General features: G+C 50.4%; 2 protein-coding genes across 5 annotated transcripts in view; one reads left to right on the top strand and one right to left on the bottom strand.

Moving 5' to 3' along the window:
* ZFYVE9 (zinc finger FYVE-type containing 9) overlaps nucleotides 1-2,905 on the top strand; it is a 181,549-nt gene extending 178,644 nt beyond the window's left edge. For both annotated transcript variants that reach the window (XM_036101423.2, XM_036101418.2), the window contains 2 exons: nucleotides 1,075-1,251; nucleotides 2,635-2,905. In XM_036101423.2, the coding sequence (XP_035957316.2) occupies nucleotides 1,075-1,251; nucleotides 2,635-2,796 (339 nt within the window). In that variant the 3' untranslated portion in view covers nucleotides 2,797-2,905. The remainder of the gene's footprint in view (nucleotides 1-1,074; nucleotides 1,252-2,634) is intronic.
* A 2,475-nt stretch (nucleotides 2,906-5,380) lies between these two features.
* Nucleotides 5,381-21,151, bottom strand: CC2D1B (coiled-coil and C2 domain containing 1B). Of its 3 annotated transcripts, none has more exons than XM_036101424.2 (25): nucleotides 20,995-21,151; nucleotides 19,348-19,431; nucleotides 17,630-17,774; nucleotides 16,541-16,641; nucleotides 16,006-16,164; nucleotides 15,455-15,580; nucleotides 15,121-15,280; nucleotides 14,739-14,920; nucleotides 14,489-14,564; nucleotides 14,277-14,387; nucleotides 14,065-14,195; nucleotides 13,764-13,836; nucleotides 13,427-13,557; nucleotides 12,885-13,002; nucleotides 12,628-12,800; nucleotides 12,100-12,225; nucleotides 11,537-11,595; nucleotides 11,324-11,440; nucleotides 10,874-10,947; nucleotides 10,683-10,741; nucleotides 10,401-10,452; nucleotides 9,887-9,986; nucleotides 9,632-9,722; nucleotides 8,265-8,394; nucleotides 5,381-8,003 (listed from the first exon to the last, which is right to left on the bottom strand). In XM_036101424.2, exons 2-24 carry the CDS (start codon nucleotides 19,408-19,410, stop codon nucleotides 8,266-8,268), a joined length of 2,556 nt encoding a protein of 851 aa, XP_035957317.1. In that variant the 5' UTR covers nucleotides 19,411-19,431; nucleotides 20,995-21,151; the 3' UTR covers nucleotides 5,381-8,003; nucleotide 8,265. The 3 variants fall into 3 exon arrangements, with proteins under 3 accessions (XP_035957317.1, XP_035957318.1, XP_035957319.1); XM_036101425.2 differs by having other exon boundaries at nucleotides 19,348-19,434; nucleotides 20,995-21,140; XM_036101426.2 differs by lacking the exon at nucleotides 15,455-15,580.
* Between the last annotated feature and the right edge of the window lie 1,226 nt (nucleotides 21,152-22,377).

The following is a 22,377-nucleotide window of genomic DNA, read 5'->3' as shown; positions in this document are numbered from 1 at the left end:
TGAGCTTTTGTTCCAAATGACTTACCCTTCGTACCACCAGGCTCAGTGTTTTCATATTGCAGCTCAGTGGTCTTAGCAGCTTGCTTTGTAATGATTGTCCCTTTGACACATTCCAAGTAGTGCAGTCTGGACCCTGTGAAACTCGTTATCACTTACAAGTAGTTTGACCTCTTCTCCCTCCCTTTTGCTCCCCAGTAATCCAGTGAGGTAACAGTGTGACCCATCTTATTTGCATAATGAGGAAACAGGCGCAGAGGCCTGGCATAGCAGGGGCAAGAGGTCTTCTGATGCCCACTGCAGAGTTCTACTCATCATTTCATGATGCTTTTCTCACTAGTGCACTGGTGCTTCCGGGCTGCCCCCTTTGTAGTACTCTTAGCATAAGCCACCAAGCAGTAAGTGAGGGGGTGGTATATATAAGCATTATGTATTTGCATATCTGTATCTTCTATATTATGCTTTTATATCATTTACAATAACCAGGGAGGGCAGGGGCTTTCTGTTTTAAAGGTGTAATTGGGCATTAAGAAGTCAAAGGACTTGCTCATGACCCTCCTTTATGTGACTAGGACTCATGTCTCTCAGTCCCAATTTTGCTGTGCTTCTCATTCTGTCTAGTGCACACAGTTCTCGCCTCAGCAGTGGCATGGCCTTGTGACAAGAAAACTCTGTGATGAGAGGCAGAAGACTTAGATTCTTGGATTGGCCTTGCCTCTGAGGACTTCTGTGCACTTGAGCAAGTCACTTCTCTTCTCTGAGTGATCTGTAACATGAAGGGGTTGGGTCACATAATCTTGTAAGAGCTGTTCTCTTAGATTCCAAGATGATTTTCACAGAAGATTGTCCACATAAAAAAATTACCTTTTAGAAATATACAATGCTAAATGTAAGCCTTTTCTGGTTCTCAGTAAAGCATACCATTATGACCATGGCTGAGACCAGGCAGGTAGGCAGGTCAGGTCTTCTGCACATCTTAGGGGATTAGGGTGCTCATACACAGTGGGCTCATGCAGTGGTTTTTTTCCCCACATCTCCTGGGCACAAGGCTAAAAGTCTCTTCTGTTTGGGGAATAGGTGTTTTTCCTAGAAAATGATGACCAGCATAGTAGCCTGAGTGATCCTGCAGATCATAGCCGATTGACTGAGCATGTTGCCAAGGCTTTTTGCCTTGCTCTCTGTCCCCACCTTAAGCTTCTGAAGGAAGATGGAATGACTAAACTAGGACTACGTGTGACACTTGACTCAGACCAGGTAAGAAGAGTCCTAGGTAGCCTTGGAAGCTGGGCTTGAGCAATGTCTGTATTTTCTGACGTGTGAATTTTCCTGCGTCGACCCAGAGAACCTAGGTTCTCTGGGTCTTCCGGCCTTCCCTCTATCAGTAATGTCCCCAGATATGCTGCCTGGTGAGACTCTCTGAACCATTTGAACTTTGGCTTCCTCACCGGAATGTCTTCCAAGGACTCAGTTGTAAGTGTGGGGTAAGGAGGGGAAGTGTGTGAGGACCTGCCACCCCTGTGTGGATGGCATCAGTGCTCCTCTTTGAGGCTCCCCAGTTCCACCCTTCAGGAATTGTTCTGCTGCCCTGAGCCAGCAGGTCCCAAGCTGCCCCGTAGCCTATTTTCTTAACCTAGCTGCAGCAGGTTTCAGACCTCTGCACCTCTCAGTCCTTAAGGTTTTTCTGTCAGCATTTCCGTGCTAGTCAGTGGATGAGGACTGGATCTGTTTTTCTGTTTTCCTGTCAGCTTGGGTCTCCTGTGGCCAGGCTTCCCTTCCTGTCTTACTTAATATTTTTGTATGCTGTTTGTAATAACAGTCCACCCCCTCCCCCAATTCCTTGTCCCAGTATGTGTCTCCTGTGGCCCTGTATTCTAATCTCTGTTTTTTTTGGATTTGTGACATGTCCCACTGCTCATGCTTTAATGCAGAGTTGTGTCACTATCGGGGAAAATGTGAAAGGTTATGATTGGGCTCCACTTCCTGCCTAGTCATCAATCAATGTACTTATTTTCTACTTAAGGTCTTGACCAATTCGGAACTGATAAGCATATCAGGGTAATACAAATGAGGTCTCCTGGTCCTTTCTCGAATGATACTGATAACCTGGTTGGAGAATTGCCTTATGTAAAACAATTAAAGAACAAGCATTTTTCTGCCAGATGTGTGAGCCTCTTGAGGGCAGGGGCCCTGTTACATTCATCTGAATCCATGTGTGTGTGGGTGCTCAGAAAAAGGCTTGTGGGTGGATGGATGGATGGGAAAACAGATGTTCAATTCCTGCTGTTAGGGAGTTGAACCTTGTATATTTCTCATTTTAATTTCCACAACCAAAGGTTTAGGTATTATTTCTGACATTCTATACCTCTCTGTGCTGCCTCCCGCCGCCTGCCCTTTCCTGGGAAACTAAGGCCTTGACAGGTTAAGTGTCTTACCTAAGGTCTCATAGCTTACCCACTGGCGAAGTTAGGATGAATACATGACAGGATGATAATGACAGTTCAGGGAAGAGGAGAACCTTGTGTTCATTGGTAGATGTGTGTAACCCGTGGCTAAGGACATCTCCTTTCTAGCTCAGCCTCCTTGGCCCTCAGCCTTCTCCGTCCAGTAACCTGTCATCCCCCTCTCTCTGTGCCGTAGGTTGGCTATCAAGCAGGGAGCAATGGCCAGCCCCTTCCCTCACAGTACATGAACGATCTGGACAGCGCTTTGGTGCCGGTGATCCATGGAGGGGCCTGCCAGCTCAGTGAGGGCCCCATCGTCATGGAACTCATCTTTTATATTCTGGAAAACATCGCATAGACAGAGAGGACTTCATTGTTTTTCTGTTCAGACCTGTTGCAACAGCAGTCATACCCAAATCATTTGCACTTTAGAACTGGAAGATTAAGCTTTTGTTAACACTATTAAATGGGGGGGTGGGGTGGGAGTGGGGGCAGGGGTGGGAAAGGGTGGTCAGGGGACAGATGTTCCATAATTCTGAGTCTTCTATGCATTGTCCACCAGGAAGATCTGGGCAGCTTCTGTTACTGCACAAATTATGCTAGCCTTGCCGCTAATCCCCTTCCGTTACTGTTTAGACAAAATTCCTGCTCCTCTCTTTTAAGATTTACTTATGGTCTTGTGCTCAGAAATGCTCAATTGGGTACAACCATCACCAAGGATGGGGTTGGGAGGGCAGAGGGAAAATAAAAAAAGCATTGGTCTTGCACTCTTTGTACAGATTTGATATAAAGAAGAATTCCACATTGATTTTGTCCCACTTACATCACAGTGACTTCAAGTAGAATTCACACTTAGATTTTTTTTATCAGCTTATTCACTGAAGTGAATCAGAGACCCAGTGGATTATCTCTTCTATCCAAGGAAGGGCAACTCAGTGTAAGTGAGGTCACTTGGATAGCAGAGCTGAATTCAGGATTGCTCAGGATCTGCCCGAGTGAATGGCAGGTATTGAATTGGGTCTTTCTGTGAAAACTGACAGAATACACTCAAGGCATTTTTAGTTCTACACTAGAGGTATTTAAAAAGACTTTTTATTGAGAAATAATTTAAACTTCCAGGAAAATTGCAAATACAAAAAAAACCTATGTACGCTTTACCTAGATTCACCTATTGTTCACATATTAATATTTTGCCTCATTTGCTTTAGCTTTCTCTCTCCATAAAAAAATTAAGGCATTTGAGAGTAAGTTGCATATATCATAGTTCTATACTCGTAAATAATGTTTAATTCCTAAAAATGTTCTCCTGCATAACTGCAACTTCAGTCAATTTAATATTAACAGGATTCTTGAACCTAGCATCTGTCCAGTCATGTCCTTCAGAGCATTTTCCCTCCAGTAAAGCTTCCAGCCTAGGATCAGACTCAACGGGTAGCTGTCCTGACTCACCTTTATGTCATCAATATTTTTGGTGAGTATAGGTTTTCCCACCCTATTTTTTAATAGAAAATGCCTCATTTTGTGCTTTCTCATAATTAGAATCAGTTTATGCATTCTTGGCATTCTTTAGCAGTTATACTTGGTCATCTGTAAGCAAAAACCCTTCTTTCCTATTTATTCATTTAATTTTCATTGTGGACTCATGGATCACTTTTTGAGTAGCTCTAATTCATTATTTTGGTGCTCAAATGGTCTCAGCTTTGGCCAGAGAGAGCCCCTTCGAGCTAGCTTCTGCATCCTTGTGATGTGTTCCTACCATTTTCTTTTTGAACACTTCCTTTTCCGGCCTAAGAACACGTTCCCAGCTCATCTTGTACTACCCTGCCTCAGCTTTCGGATCAGCCATGGTTTCTTTTAGTGGGAGTGGTATTAGAAACCAAGATTTGGTTTACCTTTGATAGATGTAATATATGTGATCATTTTCTCTTGTTAAAAATTTCCTTTAGTCACGGACCAAATGGATTTCACAACTCAGCTGGAAAAATACTAGTCTAGGTAGGGCACCTCCCTTGTCACTGCCATCTTCTCGAAGCCCTGGCCAAGCGGAAGTCAGTCCATCTGCACTAAAAGCATAGCTCCAAGAATCCCCTAGAAGTTAATGCAGGCCTCTGGGACAGTGAGAGTCTGCTCTCCAGCGGCTAGAGTTGGGCTTAGCACTTGGCAATCACAGGCTGTGGAACTACAACAGACAGCAGTTTTCCAAATGGAGACCCAGAGACCTGGCCTTGTGCATGTGTTTAGCTAAGTTCATCCCTCTTCCGGGGTGGTGGGGATCCACATTCTACAGTCTTTGTTGATGGTAGCTGCAGGGATCTGTGACTGTGACCTTTCCCATAGACTCAGAGGTACTCAGAACTTCTAAGGGAAAGAAAAGTAGATGCCCACAGCACACCAACTTGTAAAGACTGAGCCCTGGAACCACCACCCGCCAAACCTGACAGAAATAGGAAACACTTAATAGGGGCATGTGTTTGGGGTGTAACATCCAGTATGGCCTACCTGGATCTTAGAAGTTTAGAGCTTATTTTCCTATATGAGTTTATCTTCATGCTCAGTACATTTTGCAATTGTAGCTCTTTCTTCTGGATCAGTGCAAGCTTTTGAATTCTACCAAGGACAAGCTCTGGCCCTGCATAGTCAAGTCCATTCTCAACTGTATAAAATATCCTTTGTTTAGTAAAATCATCTTGTGGAGTTGAGCATAAAGTAACCAAAGCTGGTTTACTTTTTTCCCTTGTTCTATGTTTCTATATATTGTATACTGTAAGAACGATATAAAGTGGAGGGCTGAAACCGCGCATTTCTAAATAAGTGAAATATTTCTAGAACATAAAGATTGAGATACAGAGATCCTTACAAAGAAAATAATTGCCATTCTGGTAACTTACTAAATTTTTTTAAAAATATGGATTGAATTCTTACAAAATGTTAGGCAATGTAGGTTCTCCATGTATTTTTATCAACACTTTCTGAGCACCTACTGGTCTCCAGGGCTACAGAAATATGGGACTTTGCCCTGTAAGTACCCATCTGGTGTCTCCCCTCATCCACTGTGGTTCTTGAATGCTGGTCGCCCAAACTTTCCAAATGAACTTTTATCATAAAACTATTCCCTGGGGAATAATTTATGCGTCTGATGTGTTTCAGTTATCAGGCAATCTGCTGAACATTGTTTCTATGTTTGTGGTAGTGATTTCTATTTTAATTATGTAATGAGATTTTTAGGGAGTATGTGGCCAGAAGGGCTGAAGAGTAGAGCAGGAATGATAATGCCCATTTTAGAGCCTGGGAAGCTGAGGCCCTCTTAGGGAGGGAGCTGGACCAGGTGCAAGCTCTCTGGCTCTACCAGTTTCAGCCCCACAGTTTCATCAAGAGCATTCTTAAGGGACAAGATCTTTTAGGAGCTACCCACAAATATTTAGGAAACATTCTCAGAATTTGGAAGTAACAATGCGGGTTTCACAACGGTACTATAAGAAAGGAAAATGTTAAAGTCACAAAATATTTTGCCCTTTTAATAACATAAATTTCTAAAAAGAAGAAAAATGATAAAATTCTCCTGTATTTTATTCAGTTCACAAATTCTCAAGAACGTATGTATGTCTTGCACTAGGAAGAGAGAATTTAAAATGTGTATTTGGGTTGTGACCTGTTCCCAACTGCCCATGAGTCACAGATCTCTGATGTCTGGTTGCTGCATTAGGACAGATCTTAGGACAAGGAGGCTGGGCAGGCTCCTCCCACTAGATGTGACCCCTGCATGCTTTGGCTGCAACAAAGGCCTTTTAAGAATCTGTTTCCAAGTCCAGTGGGCAGCTTTGTCTTGCCTTTCTCAGCCTGGAGGTTCTGTTTTCCAAAAGCAAAGGGTAGTAAACAGACTGAAGTTGAACAGGTTGTGAAGGGAAATCTTTGAGGCACAGGAAACTATCAAATTGGAATAGGGCATTTCCAGCAGAGGTCTGAGTTTAAAAACTAAGGCTGGCTGGAACCTCTGAGGATAATCACAGCTGTCTATCCCACCCTCTTAGTAAGCATGGGGTGGGGTGTAAACCCTTAGGGGAAGACTAGGTTAGGGCAGGAACCCTCCTGACCCACCCCTCTCTGCTCTAGGCCACCTTATAAAGGCTAGTTAACAACGCTCCTTTTCATTCTAGATTACTGCTTGTCTGACACACAGATATGACTGCGATTAAGTGTTAGCTCTCATATCTGTGGAAATTTTGGTAGTTCACTGATAGGTAAGACTGGCCAGAAAACTTTTAGAAAAAAAGTCATTTGTCATTCCTGTTCTGTTACCCATGAACAGCTCTGCTCTTAAGGGCAGGAAGCATGGTCCAGCCCTATCCTGGAAAGACAGAAAGCTCAATCCCTGAGCTGTGCTTATGCAGTACTATAGTGACCAGTAAGCTGAATGTATTTGCTTCACTCATAGCCTTTAAAAAATCTTGAGGAATGCTTTGTTGAACCTAATGCTTCAAAAAAGGAAAAAAAAAGATGTTTAAAGTTTATTTCTAAGAAATGTAGAATATTGCCGTTTTGAATATTAAATCTCAATCTATTGTAACTACAAATCCCTCCATGGTCTCCATCCATTCAGAAAAAGCCAAAGGAGAATTTCTTGGGAAGGAACTAGGGATCGCTCTAGGTGATCAGCAGAAGACATAAGGCTTCCCCTTGCCCTTTCGCAAAAGCGGAGCTGTAGTGGCGGTTTCTGTCCATTAACAGATGTTACTGCCACTCTGGCTTTTAAAAGTGACAGGGAACAGGGCTTTTATTCAGGACTTTGGTAGTTACTCTGCATATGGAGTGTAAAATCCCTCTAATAAATTAGATCTAGTTTCTTAAATAAAAACGGCTACATAAAATTATATATTTATATATTCTTTTTTTTTCTTCCAGTTAACAGTCGTTTAGTCTTAGGTGCATGGACCACACCCGATACAACCTTGCCCTTACTTCCCAGCACACATTCCTGAACGTAGCTTCCCTCCTCCACTAAGCGCTTCCACAAGCAGGGAGGCTAGTGCAGCAGCAGTGAGGAACCAAGGCACAGGCACAGCTGGGGTAAGCTGAGTTGTGTGGGATAGGCTGCCACTGACCAGGTGGAGTCACGGAACCCTGCCCCCACCTTACGCGGGGGTGGGGGGTCCCGATCACCCTCAAGTTCTCCCATCCCTTAGTTAGATCTTTTAAAGGCACATCCAGAAATGTTGCAACTGGGGGCTGGGGTAAGCTACACACAGTTGCTACACAAGGGTTAAGGGGCTGGAAGACTCCATGGCACAGAGCAAGAGGCTATCTTTGCCTTCGCCCAGCGGGAGAGGGAGGCAGTTGAAGGGGAGGGGACTCCTGGAATCCAGCCTGCTTTGGTGGAGGCCCAGAGAGGGGCCAGCAACAGGAAAGACCAGGGCTGTGTGGTCATAATGCACATACTTCGCGGATCTTTGGTGCTTGTGTAGCAGCATCTTCCTTATGTACAAAGGCTTCTGTAACCAGCAAAGCTGGGAAAAATATGCTCCCGCACACAGTCGCTGGCCTATTTCCTCTCCCAATACCGACTGTCTCCTGCATGAGGGCACAAAGCATATGTAGTAAGTCTGAACTGCAGTGAATATGCAAAGAGAGTTTAGAAAAGATTTCCTGCAGACGGACTTGAGATCTCCAGTTCTCTTGAGGATCATGAAAAACTCAGCCCGAGCCCTACCCAAGTTTTGCCCCTTGGTTGTCCATACAGACGAGAAAAATCCTAGTTTTCTCCCCAGATAGGAAGGGAATACTGGAAGAATCTCTGAGGGCAGAAGTTCAAGGACCCAGGCAGCTGCCCACCTTACAGGCCCCTTGGCTCCAGGACCAGCCAGTTCTCAGTGACCATCTGCACATCCTGGCCGCTCAGAGGCTCCCGCAGCCTCACCTTCACCTCGAGCTTGCCCCCAGTGGGCTTCCTTCCGTCCAGGACCTGTGAAGACCACAGAAAGAGAGAAATGGTAACTGAGAGGGGGCAAGGGCTGGGAGCAGACAGCTCCCTAGGATCATAGGTCAAGAAAGGAAGGAGCTCAAGTGTCCTGCAGTGTCGACACAGGAGTCTCCATTTCATGACAACCCTGCACTCCTGCTTTTTGGTGGTTTTAGGTTAAGTCTTATAAAAAGTAACATGTAAATCCGAACAAGGATCAATGCTCTGAAGGGGAGATGAGAAACCCAGAGCTCTGCCCAGTTTCCCCATGGCAACTCCTGGAAAAAACGCTCTGGCTTCAAGTTACGGCCTGAAAACCACTAGGCCCAAGCCCATACTTCACAGATGGCCCAGAAAGAAGTGAATGGTAAGGTTACACAGCCACTATGTGGCAAGGCTAGAACTAGAACCCAGGCCAAGAGTTTCTTTGCACCCACTACGCTGCTTCCCTCCTTCGAGGCAGGAGCCTAGGCAGCTGGAGCACAAAGCAGTGCTACAGGCTCAAGAAGCCCGCCCACCCGCCTGCAGTGGGGCCAATACAGAGCAGGCCCTGCGTAAGAACGTCTCCCCCCAAGACAGGCAGGGAGTGGGGGCGGGCATGTGTAGTGGGAAAAGCCCCAGCCTACAAAGGCATCAGCAAGGATCTGAGCCGAGGCCTGCCAGGGGCACGATACATGCGCTTATGGAACACCCTTCTTGCTGGACCTTTGTTTCCTCACCTGTCAGAGACAAGCTCTCAGAGCCCCTGCCTGTGAAATTCAGTGAGTTCACAGAAGTTTAAGGAGCTGCCCGGAGCCAATTCCTAAGCACAGATCAGCTGCATTCTGGGGGGTCCCCAATCTGGAGCCACTTACCAGCTTCATGCCGGGAGCTTGTTCTACGTCATCATGCTGCTAAACCACTGCCCCAACCACAACTCTGCCCCCCCAAAACCTGGGAATGTGCCCATGCCAAGTTGACAGCAATGATCAGACCCCTCAAAAGCCCTCTTAATCCACCATCCGTGGGAATTCAGGTGACTCAGTGTTGTGGAAAGAGCATCACTGCTTCCTGTCCAGTGATGCTATGGAATCTTCTCAGACCCTGTCAATCTTTTCATTTGTAGAATGGGAGTAGCACCTAGTCTACAGCACATTTATGGATGTCTCATAATGAATGGGCACCACAAACCTACAACAGGGACTGCTGTTCAATGAATGTTGGCTCTTACTTGCCAAGTCTTATGGTTTGCCCATCCTACCTCCACAATCTCTCTGATCTCACACTCATTCTCCAGCCGCTCCAGCTTCAGGTGGGCTGTGCCAACCAGCTTGTCACTTCTGAAGAAGGATCTGGGGAACCAAGAATCAGCAGAGGATTGGACCAGGAAGAGCAGGGAAGGTAGAACTGAGCCAGCTGGGCCCACTGCAGGAAGACTGAGGAGCAGCAGGGGCAGAAACAGAAGCTATTCCTTCCTCCCAGCCCATCTTGGCGGTGTAACTGACCAGGGCCTCACCCTTTGTGGAAGATTTCAAACTTGATTCCTTTGCTTTGGATCACCCTTCTGAAGCCCCGGTGGTTTCGGTTGATGTTTAGTTTGAAGAGCTGATCAAATTCTGCAAGAATGGGAGAAGACAAGAAGTGGCTTGGGCTCCCAAGGATTTCCTGAGGAAGTGGAAACCGGCCCACAGCTGGCCTCCCCTATCTCTCTGCCTGCAATTCAGAGTGACTGCCACCAGAGGGTGGTAGAGGTTCTAGGTCCTGGCCTTGGAAGTCCACACAGACAATTTTTGTGCTCTTGACACAGATTCTACCAAAAAGGGAGGGACTTGGATTCAAGTCCCATTTCCACCACCTCCTTGCTATGGGGCCCGAGGCAAGTCCCTCTACCTCTCTGAGCCTCAGTTTCCCCAACTGCCTTACCTCCCAAGTTGAGTTAACCAACTATGATAACAGACCTGAAAGCACTCTGAAAACAAAAGTGCTACATACATATATCGGAGCGAGCGGGAGGAGAAAGCGGTCCTCACCTGGAGAGTTTGTGTTCTTCACCACAGCTGTTTTGCTTTTTTGAGCCTGGTCCTAAAGCAGTAAGATGGGAGAAGTCAGAATAGCTTGAAAAAAGAGCTCTATAGGGTGAAGAGCTCTAGGCTAAGTCAGTGTTGAGGGATGTGACTGCCCCCTGTAGGGAAGGCACCCAAGGGTCCTCAACCCCTCCCAGTAGCCAGACCTCCCAGGGAATGCAGAGAAATTGAGCACATCCTGGAATGGAAGATAGGGTTCAGGGTATCCTACCTCTACCTGAACCTCACCGAGTTAGGGTAGTGGAACTCAAACCGCACAAAAGCATCCAAGTCATCAGGAGTCACCCCTGTGAAGGAGAAAGGGGATCCAGGGTCAGAAGGAGGAGCCAGAAGCCCAGTGCCTGGAGCCAGTGCCTCTCTATTGGCCAGGGGTGAAGTGTGTGGGCAAGAGCCTGGAGTAGACGAGGCCCTAGGACTACCTGAAGGGGCCGGGAGGTTCATTCCCCGGACAATGATCAGATGCATTTCTGTGCTGTTGAGTTCTGAGAAGATCCTATAGCCAAGAAGCAAGGAGAAAGAACAAAGTGAAGGAGAATAGTGGGAAAAGTTCCCCTCTTCCAGTGCCTGCTTGCCTGCCTGTCTCGCTGGGAGGTGGTCAGGAGAGTAGGCCCCGGGAAGCAAAGCTTGTCTGGGCGAGCAGCGGCAGAGCTGGTACACAGACCTCAGCCCTACGTGACCCCCAGTCCAGAGTTCCTTCCACAGCCACCGCAGCTCTGAGCTGCTCCCAGGCAGGCAACCACAGCCCACTCCTCCCCAACCCCAATGCCTATGGCAGGGCCAAGCCCGGGAAGCCTCACTAAAAGGGCCTAAGTTGCCAGTGTCTTGTCCTATCCCTGCACGGAGCCACTGTTTCCCTTAGGCTTTGGCACCTCACAGTCTGGAATGTCTTCAACTCAAAGTGATGGCTGGGAGGGTCAAGGCCCTGGGCCTGGGCCAGCTGCAGGATCTCAAGCTGCTTCTTGCGGTCCTGAGCGAGATTCTCAAACCTGACAGGGATGGGTGGGCACATCAGCATGGCAGGGCTCATTTTCTTATTTTCTCCTCCCCACCCAGTAAGCCCCAGCCGCAGGTCTGGCATTTACCTGGTAGTCTCAGCCACATTGCCCTGGTGCATGAACTGCTTGGAGAACAGCAGACACTTCTGAAAATAAGGACCCAGAGTGACTCCAGAGCCCACAGTAGGACTGTCGAGGTTGGCATTTGAGGCCTGACTTCTGAAAGCTCCAACCTTCTTCTGTAGCCTCACGCCTCCTACCCCCAACACATACTCCAAGGCCACTGTTCCCAAGCCCCATCACACTTTTCTGCCTAAGTTTTTGCTGTTTTCTTTCCTGAAGATAGCCATTCCCCAAAATTCACTTAGGTTATGAGGGAAGAACAGGAGTTTGCTAACAGAAACACCACTTCAGAAGCAGACTTAAAGACAGCAGTTCGGACAGATATACACATACAGAAATATACACACACATCCATCTCCCTTTGCACTTCTTTCTTCCTCCCATCTTCAAAGTACTTTCCCCACGGTCACAACAGCTAAGTAGAAGAGCTGGAATTTGAATCCAGGCCTCTTTGACCTGAGCCCCACACCTTTCCCTGAAGGGCCTGTGGGCACAGAAAGGGGAAGACAGAGAAGCAGTCCACTGACCTCATGTTGCTCCAGAAGCATTTTTTGTAGCTGGGCATACACCTCCTCAGCCTTCTGGGAGAGTCGCAGGTCCTCATGGTGAATGAGGATGAAGTCACCCTCCTCATCCGTCAAGGGTGAAGGCACCTGCCCAGGTCACAAGGCCCCTCAGGGGCCCCAAGAGTCAGATTATTCCTCTACTGAGCCTAACAAATGCAGAATCCAAACTAAATGTTTCTCCAGTGTCTGCTAACCTCCAGTGATGGGAACTCACTGCCTCCCGTTCTATCCCAGGCTGCCGCAATGCTCTGCTTTCCACTAGCCTTGCCCTGCCTTGTCATCTCTGACCACAAGCAGCCCACCTGGCCTTCCCTGGCCTCTCTTGGGGCCATGGGGTAGAGTGGCGTAAGGAACAAGCTCTTTCCCAGGTGTCACCCTACCTTAGCTGCATCCCATCCCCTCCAAGCAGCTGCTTTGTCCCCAGCCCTGCCCAGCTGCCAATGCCGCCTCTGCCTGAGAAGTCCTGCTGCTCAACGAGGTGAGACTCACCTTGGAGAGATCCACAGGTCGGCCAGCTCGCACCTGGGTGATCTGAGCCTCAAGGCATTTGGCCACCCGCAGATGGGCTTTGGCCTGCTCCAGGTCCCGGCCACGCTTGGCCTGCAGGGCTGCCCGCTGGTACTGCAGTTTTCGTGCCTCTAGCAATACCAGCTGCTCCCGTGCTGAAGGACGAGGGACAATGGTTAGAGCCAGGCCTGCCCCTCACTGGATCCTTCACTCCTCCACCTCTCTTCTCCCCAGCTCACCAGAGGGGCTCAGCGACTCCTTAGAGCTCGAGGCCTTGGATTCAGGCAGGGCCCGGAACGAAGGGACCACAGGTTTTGCTGGCTTCTTGGCCACTGGGGCCTGGGCTGGAGGCTCATCCTGCAAGCGCCCAGGAAGCTGTCACAGGGGATCTGTTCCCCACTTGGGCTGGGGCAGCTCCCAGACCTGGGCTCTCTTCCTAATGCTGCACTAACTTACACTAACTAACTAACCAAATGAATGGTTTCCCCTCGTGGGCCCTAGAGAATCGCAGAGCTGGAAGCAGCCTCAAAACCTTCCCAGTAGGAAACAGCAGGGTAATGGGAACTGAACCTGGGCCCTGGAGTTAGAAAGACGCTGGTTTGAATCTAGCTCTGCTAACTCCTAGTTGGGTGCACTCGGCCAAGTTTTTTCTCAGTAAAACAGAAGAAAGCATACCTACCTCGCCGGGCTTGTTAGTATGGCCAAAAACAGGGTCTGGGTTTATCCCTTATCTGCTATTTTCCCCCCACCAACCCCTGGAGTCTCAGGCCCGCAGCCAAACCTCATCCTCATTTTCCTCTGCCGGGGCTGTCTCCTCCACGGAAGCCAGTTTCTGGGCAGCTGCTAGAGTAGCTGCCACTGCATCCTCCTCAGTGCCCGTAGTGGGCTCCAGGCCGGGAATGGGGGGGAATCCTGTGGAAGACAGACACAGCTGGCAGAGGGGCAGGACAGCCTTGGGGAAGCACTAGGCTGCTGTGGGCCTTAGCTGGGTCTTCCTGGCCATGGCTAGGATGGATGGCTCCCATAGAGTAGAGGCAGATACGTGAGAAAACATTTCCCCCTCCTCCTTTCTTGCTCAGAGACCTCCTCATAAAGCCCCTAGGCCAAGCCCCACTCACCTGGAGGAACAGGCAACTCAGCAAAGTCAACTCTCCGTCCTGCCCGGTGTGCTCGAATGGCATCTTGGTATTGCTGCAAGGGATGGAAGGGACTTACCGGTGGGCAGCGGTCTGCAGGCTCCACACGGGGGGAGGAAGACTGAAAGCAGCCCCAAAGGGAAAAAGAGCCCCAGAGGCAGCAGGAACTCCAGAAACAGAGACAGAGAGAGGGAGACTCAAAGACCAAGGCTCGCTGCAGCAACAGAGCAGCCGGCCAGGGAGACAGGCTGACACGGGGCAGGGGTGGTAGCTGCGGGCCCACCTTGGCAATGCGCTCATGCATCCGCGCCTTGCGCTCGTCCCCACTGCCCCGGGCCTGGATGCCTGCCTCACGGTACTTGTTCAGTCTCTGCTGCAGGGCATCCAGCACCGTCTGTGGCTCAGCAGGGACCACTTGAAAGAAGAAAAGAGATGGCATCAGTTCTGCTGCCTCTCCCCAGGTCCCCACGCCACGGTCCCACTATCCCATCCTACCTGGGGCTGCCGGAGTGTCGGAGGCCATCACTGGCTGCACTCGTTCCACTGCTGGGGGTACAACTGAGGGTGCTGTGAGAGCCTCGGAAGCCTTTGGAAGGGGCTTCAGATCTGGGGACCCAGAGAAGAGGTGGAGGTGCTTGGCCAGTCCCAGCCCTGAAACTCCCCAATCCCAGCCTGAGCAGGCCCCACCCCACCGTCCCCATACTGACCCTCCAGTGCCGGGGGCATGGCACTCAGGTCCACAGGCTGCCCCTTCTCCAGGGCCTCCAGGACTGCACCAAACCTCTACAGTAGGAAAAGCAGGTGTGGGCATAAGCCAGAGAACCCCTGCGCTGAAAAAACTCCCCCCTCAGACCAGTCTCACTCAAGCTCAGTCTACATGTGTGACCTTGAGCAGGTCACTGCCCCTATCTGTGAAACAAGGGATTGGACACAGGGCCTCTGAGTCAGATGTCATACCTTCCCGATCCTCATGAGCTCTCGGGCATGGTCTAGGTCTCCAGCCCGCTTGGCATTCAGGGCAGCCAATTTGTACTCTCTCTGTCGAGCCGACAACAGGGCCTGTGGGTCTGGGTCTGAATCGGGTGTGGCAGAAATGCCAGGACTGCCCAAGAGGCTTGTCTCTGGCTGGGAGGGCTTGTCTATTAAGAAACAAAAAGCCCGCAGAAGGGGCAAGAGGGTCAAAGAAGATGGTGCACACCTTGGGTTCCCAGTGCCTACAGGTCTGGTTGGCCTGAGGACCTGTCAGGGCAGGTGCAACAGACACTGTGGCAGGATGGGGAGGCAGGCCATGGGCTCGGACTTTGCAGACGAGAACAGGACGTGGAATGTCTCCAGATACCTGACTCCATGGCGAAGGGAGCCGGGGCATCTGCCTCAGGGTTCCTGTCAGTTGTTTCCTGGGGGGCCGGCTGTCTCTTGCCCAAGGCCACTGGAGGTGGAATCTCCTCCTCACTGATCTTCCTGCCTTTCCTCACAGCAGCCAGCTGAGCCTCCAGAGTCTGAGGGAGAGAACCAGAAGCCCAGCCCCCATCTCAGCCTGAACCCTACTTGAAGACAGGCCAGGAATCCTTCACCTTCACAAGGCTAGTGGGGAAGCCTCCCCTCTTGCTGCTCTACCCAAGGCCCTCAGCCCCACTCCTCCCAGCCCTGCTCCCTGGCTAGGCCCAACCCACCTTCAGGCCACGCTCACAGCGCCTGGCTTTGGCGGCTTCACCTGCCTCCTTGGCACTGGCTGCAGCCTCCCGGTAGTTGTGGATCCGACCCTCCAGCAGAGCCCGCAGTCCCTGAGGCCCTCCAGCCTGCAGATACTTCAGCTCAGGGCATGGCCACTCCAGGGCCAGCTAGGCCCTTGCTGCTCCCTCCCTGCAAGGAAGCTGCCCCAGAAAATGGAGCTCTTGGGTTCAAGGAGAAGGAAGAGCCTAAAAGCCTCAAGGTGGGAGGCAAAGACTCACTGGACAGGCCAGAGGCCATGTCAGAGGAAAACACAGAGGCCTAGACAATCTGTGGAGGCCAGGAAATGGCTGTAGGGGGTGGTCTGGGAGAACAGAGAGGCCTTTGAGGCTGGCCAGCCACCAAGCAGTTTCTCATGCTCTGTCTCTGCTTGGGGCAGCTGCGGGGGGAGGACCCTGGAAAGGGTTACTGCAGCCTTCCTACGCAAGCCATGCTACATGCATGTCACACACAGACACGTAGGGGAGGCGCACAGGATCCCTCCAGAACCTACCTGAGCTGCTGGGACTGAAGCTGTTAGTAGAGCTGTCTGCCCTGGAGCTTCAATGTTTTCCTGTCCCTTCTCCTCTTCAGAGCCACCTGGGTTAGCTGTCTTATCACCATCCAGGGGCCCAGCCTCCTCATCTGCACCCAGGACCTCCTGCAGCTCAGTCTGGGGAGATACAAGTCTCAGGAGCTTGGGAACCTCAGGGCCATACCCATGACAGCGTATGAGAATAAAGGACCCTCTCCGCCAGCAGTATTACCCAGCATCAGTCACTGTGCCTACCACTGTGTCCTCTAAACCAAAACACTCCTTTAATCTGACCAAGAAGAGCCTTCAAAACAGTAAAGACTCCAAATTTGAAAATCTCTGCATGCATAGCTCAGACCAGCCATCAAAAGAGACTAGTCTCACACCGTAGTTAGGAAAATGGGCCCAAGAAGGGCCAGGCACTCACTCAACCCCAGAAGACACACAGAGACAAACCCCAGGCCTCCTGCACAGGCTTGATCAGAGCCCTCAGACCCCAGCGTGGCAGACGCACCAGCAAGTCTGCATCCTCCTCCAGCCCTTCCTCCTCTTCCTCCTCCACATCCCGCATACAGTCTGCAGCCAACTTCTCGATGTGGGCCATAGGCAGGGGGGCTGAGGGAAGAGGGTCACAGAGGGTCAGGGCAGTCAGAAAAGGTTCATGAGGAGGGCCTTCAATCCACTGTGCCAGCAAGACACACCCAGATAGAATCCTTCTTCCCTTCCACAGCCAAAGTCCCACCTGGAAAATTCCTGCTCTTCCTTTATGACCCAGCTCAAAAGACCCTCAGCTGGGAAAGCTTCCTGGGAATTTGCCCTTCTTGGCATTTTTATTGTTCTAGTTGTTCACAGACATGTCCATCCATTCCCCCAACTGCACATTTGGCATATGTAAAGATTTTTAACGTCCACTGAAGCTTCCCAATCATTTTGCAAGATAGGTAATATTACCCCCTTTTTATATGAGTGAACTGTTAATTTTCCTCACATTGCAATCCTAGTAAGTGGCAGAGCCCAGATTCAAACCCAGGCCCCAACCTAACTCGAAAGAGGGACTGGACTGAGAGAAGTAAGGGCCGTGGGTCTCCCAGAGGAGTGCTAGATGCCCTTTCCAGGTCCTCCCATTGTCCTCATCTCAGGGGCACATGGGATGGGCGGTGGTTCTCCCTAAAAGAAAGGTTTAGACCCTCAGACCCTCCCAGGCTCAAGTCTCTGTCCTCTTCCAGGCTGGGGAGGGAGATTCCACTTATTCATTCAACACAATTTCTGTACACTTAGTATGTGCTCAGTGCAGTCTGTGCTGAGCTCCTCGACTATACTGGGCCCTGGCTACAGCTAAGATAGAGGTGAGTCAGTCTGAGAATCAGACTGCTGACTGTCCATAATGGGGAGAGGGACAGTCAGAGAAGGAGCGAGCTTCCCATCACACAGGTGTATGTGCAAGGCAAGACAGCCTCTTGGTGGGAGGGCTGCAGAAGGATGGATATCCGAAGGACCAGGTGATCTAACTGGCTCCTCCCAGCCGTGAGGAAAGAACCCTCTCTACCACCTGCCTGAACCCTTCTGGTCCCAGCAATGAGTCAGCCTAGTGCCACAAACTCACCCTGCCCCTTGGGTGTTGGCTTCCTGCCTGCAGCCCCTGCTTCCCCAGTGAGGGCCAGCAGTTCAGCCTCCAGGTCTCCGTCATCTTCAGTCTCCTCCATCCCCAGCAGCATGTCCTCAGGGCTGAACTCCACAAAGAGCCCCAGCTGAGAGCAGAGAAGGGCTCTTAGGAACCACACAATGAGGACCAGTCCCAGAGCCAACCTTAGGCGGTCAGTGGCTCCTTCATTATGAGTGAGGCCCAGTGTGCAGACAGGGAAACTGAGGCTTGCAACATTAGCCTTTGGGACAATTATCTCCCTAGTGACTGTGAAGAACCCAGTAAGACTGCATTACCGATATTACTCACAGCATAAGAGCACCAGCTATCAGGCTCTGTACTTAGCATTCTACATGACTATCTTCGTTAAGTCTCACAATCCTGAGATATAGGTCCTATTTTTATTTTATTTTAAACTGTGGTAAAACACATGTAACGGGCGTCTGGCTGGCTCAGCTGGAAGAGCTTGTGACTCTTAATCTTGGGGTCGTGAGTTCGAGCCCCACACTGGGTGTAGAGATTACTTAAAAATAAATAGACTTTGAGGGACGCCTGGGAGGATCAGTCGGTTAAGCATCTGCCTTCGGCTCAGGTCGTGGTCCCAAGGTCCTGGGATCGAGCCCCACATCAGGCTCCCTGCTCAGTGGGGAGTCTGCTTCTCCTTCTCCCTCTGCAACACCCGCCCCCCCCCCCCCCGGCTTGTGCTCTCTCTCAAATGAATAAGTAAAATCTTAAAAAAACAAAAACACTTGTAACATAAAAATTACCACCTTAACCATTTTTTAAAAGTAAGCTCTATGTCCAATACGGGGCTTGAACTCTAAGAGTTGCATGCTCTACCGAATGAGCCAGCCAGGCACCCCTCGACTTAACCATTTTTAAGTGTACAGTTCAGTGGCATTAAGTACATTCACCCTGTTGTGCTACCACCACCACCATCCACCCGCAGAGCTCTTTTCATCTTAGTCAACAACCCCCCCCCCCAGTCAACCAACATTCTACTTTCTGTCTCTACGAATTTGACTACTCTAGGAAAAGGTAGCCCTATTTCTATCTCCGTGCTCAGATGAAACTGAAACAGGCTTGTAAGTGCCAGAGCTAGAATTTAAAATAAAGGTCTTGTGATTTCAGTCTATGCTCTTTATCCCACAACCTCCCTTACCCACCTCTTTTAAGACAATAAAAATGGACTACGAAGTTTCAGAACTTGGGCCCAGAAGAAGTAAAGGGAACAGATTAGAGGACAGACTTCTCAGTCTCCCACCCGGGCCACAGCCCTGTGTTCCTAAGCGGTAAAACTCTTCCAGTGGCCACAGTTCTCAAGCCCGGGCATCCTTGGCTGGCAAGCAAAATCATGGCCCTAAAAGAGAAACCCATGACAGTGACGACACCCCATCAGAACACCCTAAATTTGGTGGCTCCTGAACCCTCCAGACCACTCATATGGAGATGGCCATGGCAGGAGGATGCCTGGGTTGGAACACAACAGAGTTCAGGCCTCATCTCGCACATGTGGGTAGCAGGGACTAGTCCGAGGGTCTCTAACAGCTCTGCCAACTCCAGGAGGAACTGCTCAAAGTCTCCGGACTAATGGGGAAACTAAACAGGGACCCCGTTTGCCCAAGCCGTCTAGAGACCCCCTCAGACTGGCCCAGGAGTGAAGGGGGCTATAGCCATACCTGCTTTGCAGCTGCCACACCCTGGCCACCGGCCTGAGGTTTCCGAGGTCTTGGCCCTGGCATCTTGACAGCCTAGATACCTGTCTGCTGGGGAGGGGAAGAGACTCAGACCGGAGCAGCCTACAGAGCCCCACCCCCAATAGTGCTGCCTGTGGTAGGGTGTGGTTAGTAAACTCCCAAACCAGAGGAAAAAAACAACCTTTAACACCAAAGGATGAAATACTGTCTCTGGAATCATAGCAAGCAACATGGGCGATGGAAGGGATGGGGCCCACCTGTTAATGGGTTTAAGTGCAGAGTGTGGACACACAGTAAGAACTTACTAAACTGACTGACCAATTTGGATTAAACCCAAGAGGCTGAGTGAGGGGGAGGGGCATAGGAAGGTGGATTCAGGGACCAGGTGGGTGCAAGACTGGATAGGATTCAGACAGGCTCTAAACCTGTGTTCTCAAACATGGTACCCATATGTGACGATTTAACTTTAAACTGAAATCTAAAATCCAGTTCCTCAACTAGTGGCTACCACTGGCCAGCTGAACATTTTCATCCCCACACGAAGTTCTACTGGCCTGTTCTGCTCCAGAGAAATCTGAGTCAGCATTCTGATTCAAAGATCTCACAACCTTTCACAGGACCTACTACGTGAAAGAACCTGTGCCGGGCACTGCAAGAGCAGGAATGAATGTGACATGGTCTCAGCCCTCAAAGAGCATACACGGTGGAGGCAGCCTCGGCAATGGACAAAACCACACAGGGCTGTTCCAGGGGCCCTGGATCCCCAGGAGCGGCCACTTATCCAGCACAGAGAGAAAAGGCTTCGCGGAGAAAGTGATGCTTGTGCTGAGTCATGAAAAAGTTGGGGGTAAGGAAGGGGTACGGAATTCCAGAGGGAACACCTGATAATGGTTCCGAGGTGAGAAACAGTTTGATCTGCACAAGCCAAAGACCTGGGATTACTGGGGCATAAAGCGTGAGGCAAGAAATAGTACAAGAGAAGCTGAAAATCTGTACAGGTGGCAAAACGGAAAATCCTTTAAGCCTAAAGGACTCCGGGCACGGTCCTGAGGGCACAGGACGTGACGGGACCAGGTCGGAGATTCAGAAACCTCCCTTCGGCTGCAGAGGGCAAGGGGTAGGAGAGGGGGGGCTCGAAGCCTTCTCGGTACCGAGCATCTCGCAACGGTCCCCGCGAAGTGGTGAGCGGAGGGGAGCGCGGGGGTGGCGTCGGGGATGGAGAGAAACGGATGGATTCCCCACTGAGAGGGGTAAAATCAACAGGGCTCCGAGGTTAACTGGCTGTGGGCGCACGGGAGGGGGCGCTCAGGGTGACTCCAGCCGGCAGAGTTCGCTGACTTAGGTGAATGGCCGGCCGTCACCTGAGCCGGGGGCTCGGAATGAGCGGACACCGGGAAGAGACGAGGTCAGTCAGACAGGCCGAGTCTGCGGCTCCGGGGCATCGGGCTGGGAGCGTCGGTGCTGGGCCCGGACTCGGGAGAGAAGAGGACAGCGGGAGGGCGCAGGGGAGGCGAAGCCGAGGGACCCCACTCCCGCGCGGCAGGACGCGCAGCCCTGCCCTGCCCCAGCGCCTCCATCTCCCCCGCAGCCCTGTATTTCCCCTCGCCGGGGGGTGGGTACGCTGCATACCTCACGCCGGATCCGAAACCAGCCTGGGCCTGATCGCGCCCGGCACCGCCCAGCGCTCCCGCGGCCCCCGGGCGGCAGCGGCGGCGGCGGCTGCGGCCGTGACAGGAAGCGACCCTGCGGGAGACTGCTCGCGCCCCAACACGTGACTCTACGGCCTGTAAGACGCACACTACGCATGCGCAAAGCGAGGTGGGCGTGGCGTCCCAACAGGTGACTCGAAGGGTGAGGTTTTCAGCGCGCAGGCGCCTTTGGGCAGGTAGCGCGACGCTCGCTGAGAGGGTAGTTGGGCGGTTTTGGGGTGTGCCGCTGCTGGCGCAAATGCAGTAGGTGCGTCCCCTGCCCCTGCATTTACAACTAACCCGCCAAGCTTCCTCCCGTAATCCCAGTACGATACTCCTGGGCTCACACTCGCCCCGCCCCCTCCGCGTGGGGGCGGGCCTGGAGTAGGCTCCGCCCCAGAGGAAGGGCTTACCTGCTTTCCCCCTTCATCGAGATTTTCTTTGTAATTGGGTCTAGAGAAATGAGAGTGGGGCTCACCATTTCTTTCTTATTCATTCAGCAACTGAATGTATCTTTTCTAGTCAGAAGGCGGGTTGAATACCTAAGACAGGCACTGTTCATGGCACCTCTTCATGAAGTCACTTCAGACAGTTTAACACGAAGAGATTAGAACGATGAAATGGCGCGTGGAGGGGCGGTACAGAGAATCTTCACCTGAAACAAACCCAGCAGCGCACTCCCTAAACTTTTAAATTATTATTCTTTTGCGGTTTGTAGTTAGCAGTTTCAAAAATCTTCCAGTTTTCTTGGACAAAAACTTTCTGATCTTACTCCTTTGGGTCATTTTCCAAAGAGGCCGTCTTTAACCATTTACAATTGAAGATTCGCTCTTATATTTCTTCTCATTAATACGTTTTATTTTATGAAATATTTAATATATAGAGAGAGATATACAGTATCTCATATTTGCTTGAATGCAAGCAAACAGACATTTCTGTTTGTTATCCAAGTTATCTTTGGTGTTTAGGGCATTGCATGGTACATGGTAGGTACTCAATAAATACTTCCTATTTTGTGTGTGAAGGGACATAAATACATGGGTATCTACCACAAATTTAAGGAAAAAACCAGTACAATACAGTTGAAGCCACCCTATGCCTCTCATGTTGCAACCCTTTCCCCAAAGAGATATCTACTCTCCTGAATTTGGTGTTTTGTTTTAAGATTTTACTTATTTGTTTGACACAGAGAGACAGCAAGAGAGGGAACACAAGCAGGGGGAGTGGGAGAGGGAGAAGCAGGCTTCCCGCCGAGCAGGACCTGGGATCATGACCTGAGCTGAAGGTGGACGCTTAACGCCTGAGCCACCTAGGTGCCCTGAAT

This window comes from Halichoerus grypus, chromosome 5 (assembly GCF_964656455.1).
Source record: "Halichoerus grypus chromosome 5, mHalGry1.hap1.1, whole genome shotgun sequence".
In the NCBI taxonomy this organism is placed as follows: domain Eukaryota; kingdom Metazoa; phylum Chordata; class Mammalia; order Carnivora; family Phocidae; genus Halichoerus; species Halichoerus grypus.
This window is presented reverse-complemented; position numbering and strand designations above follow the sequence as displayed.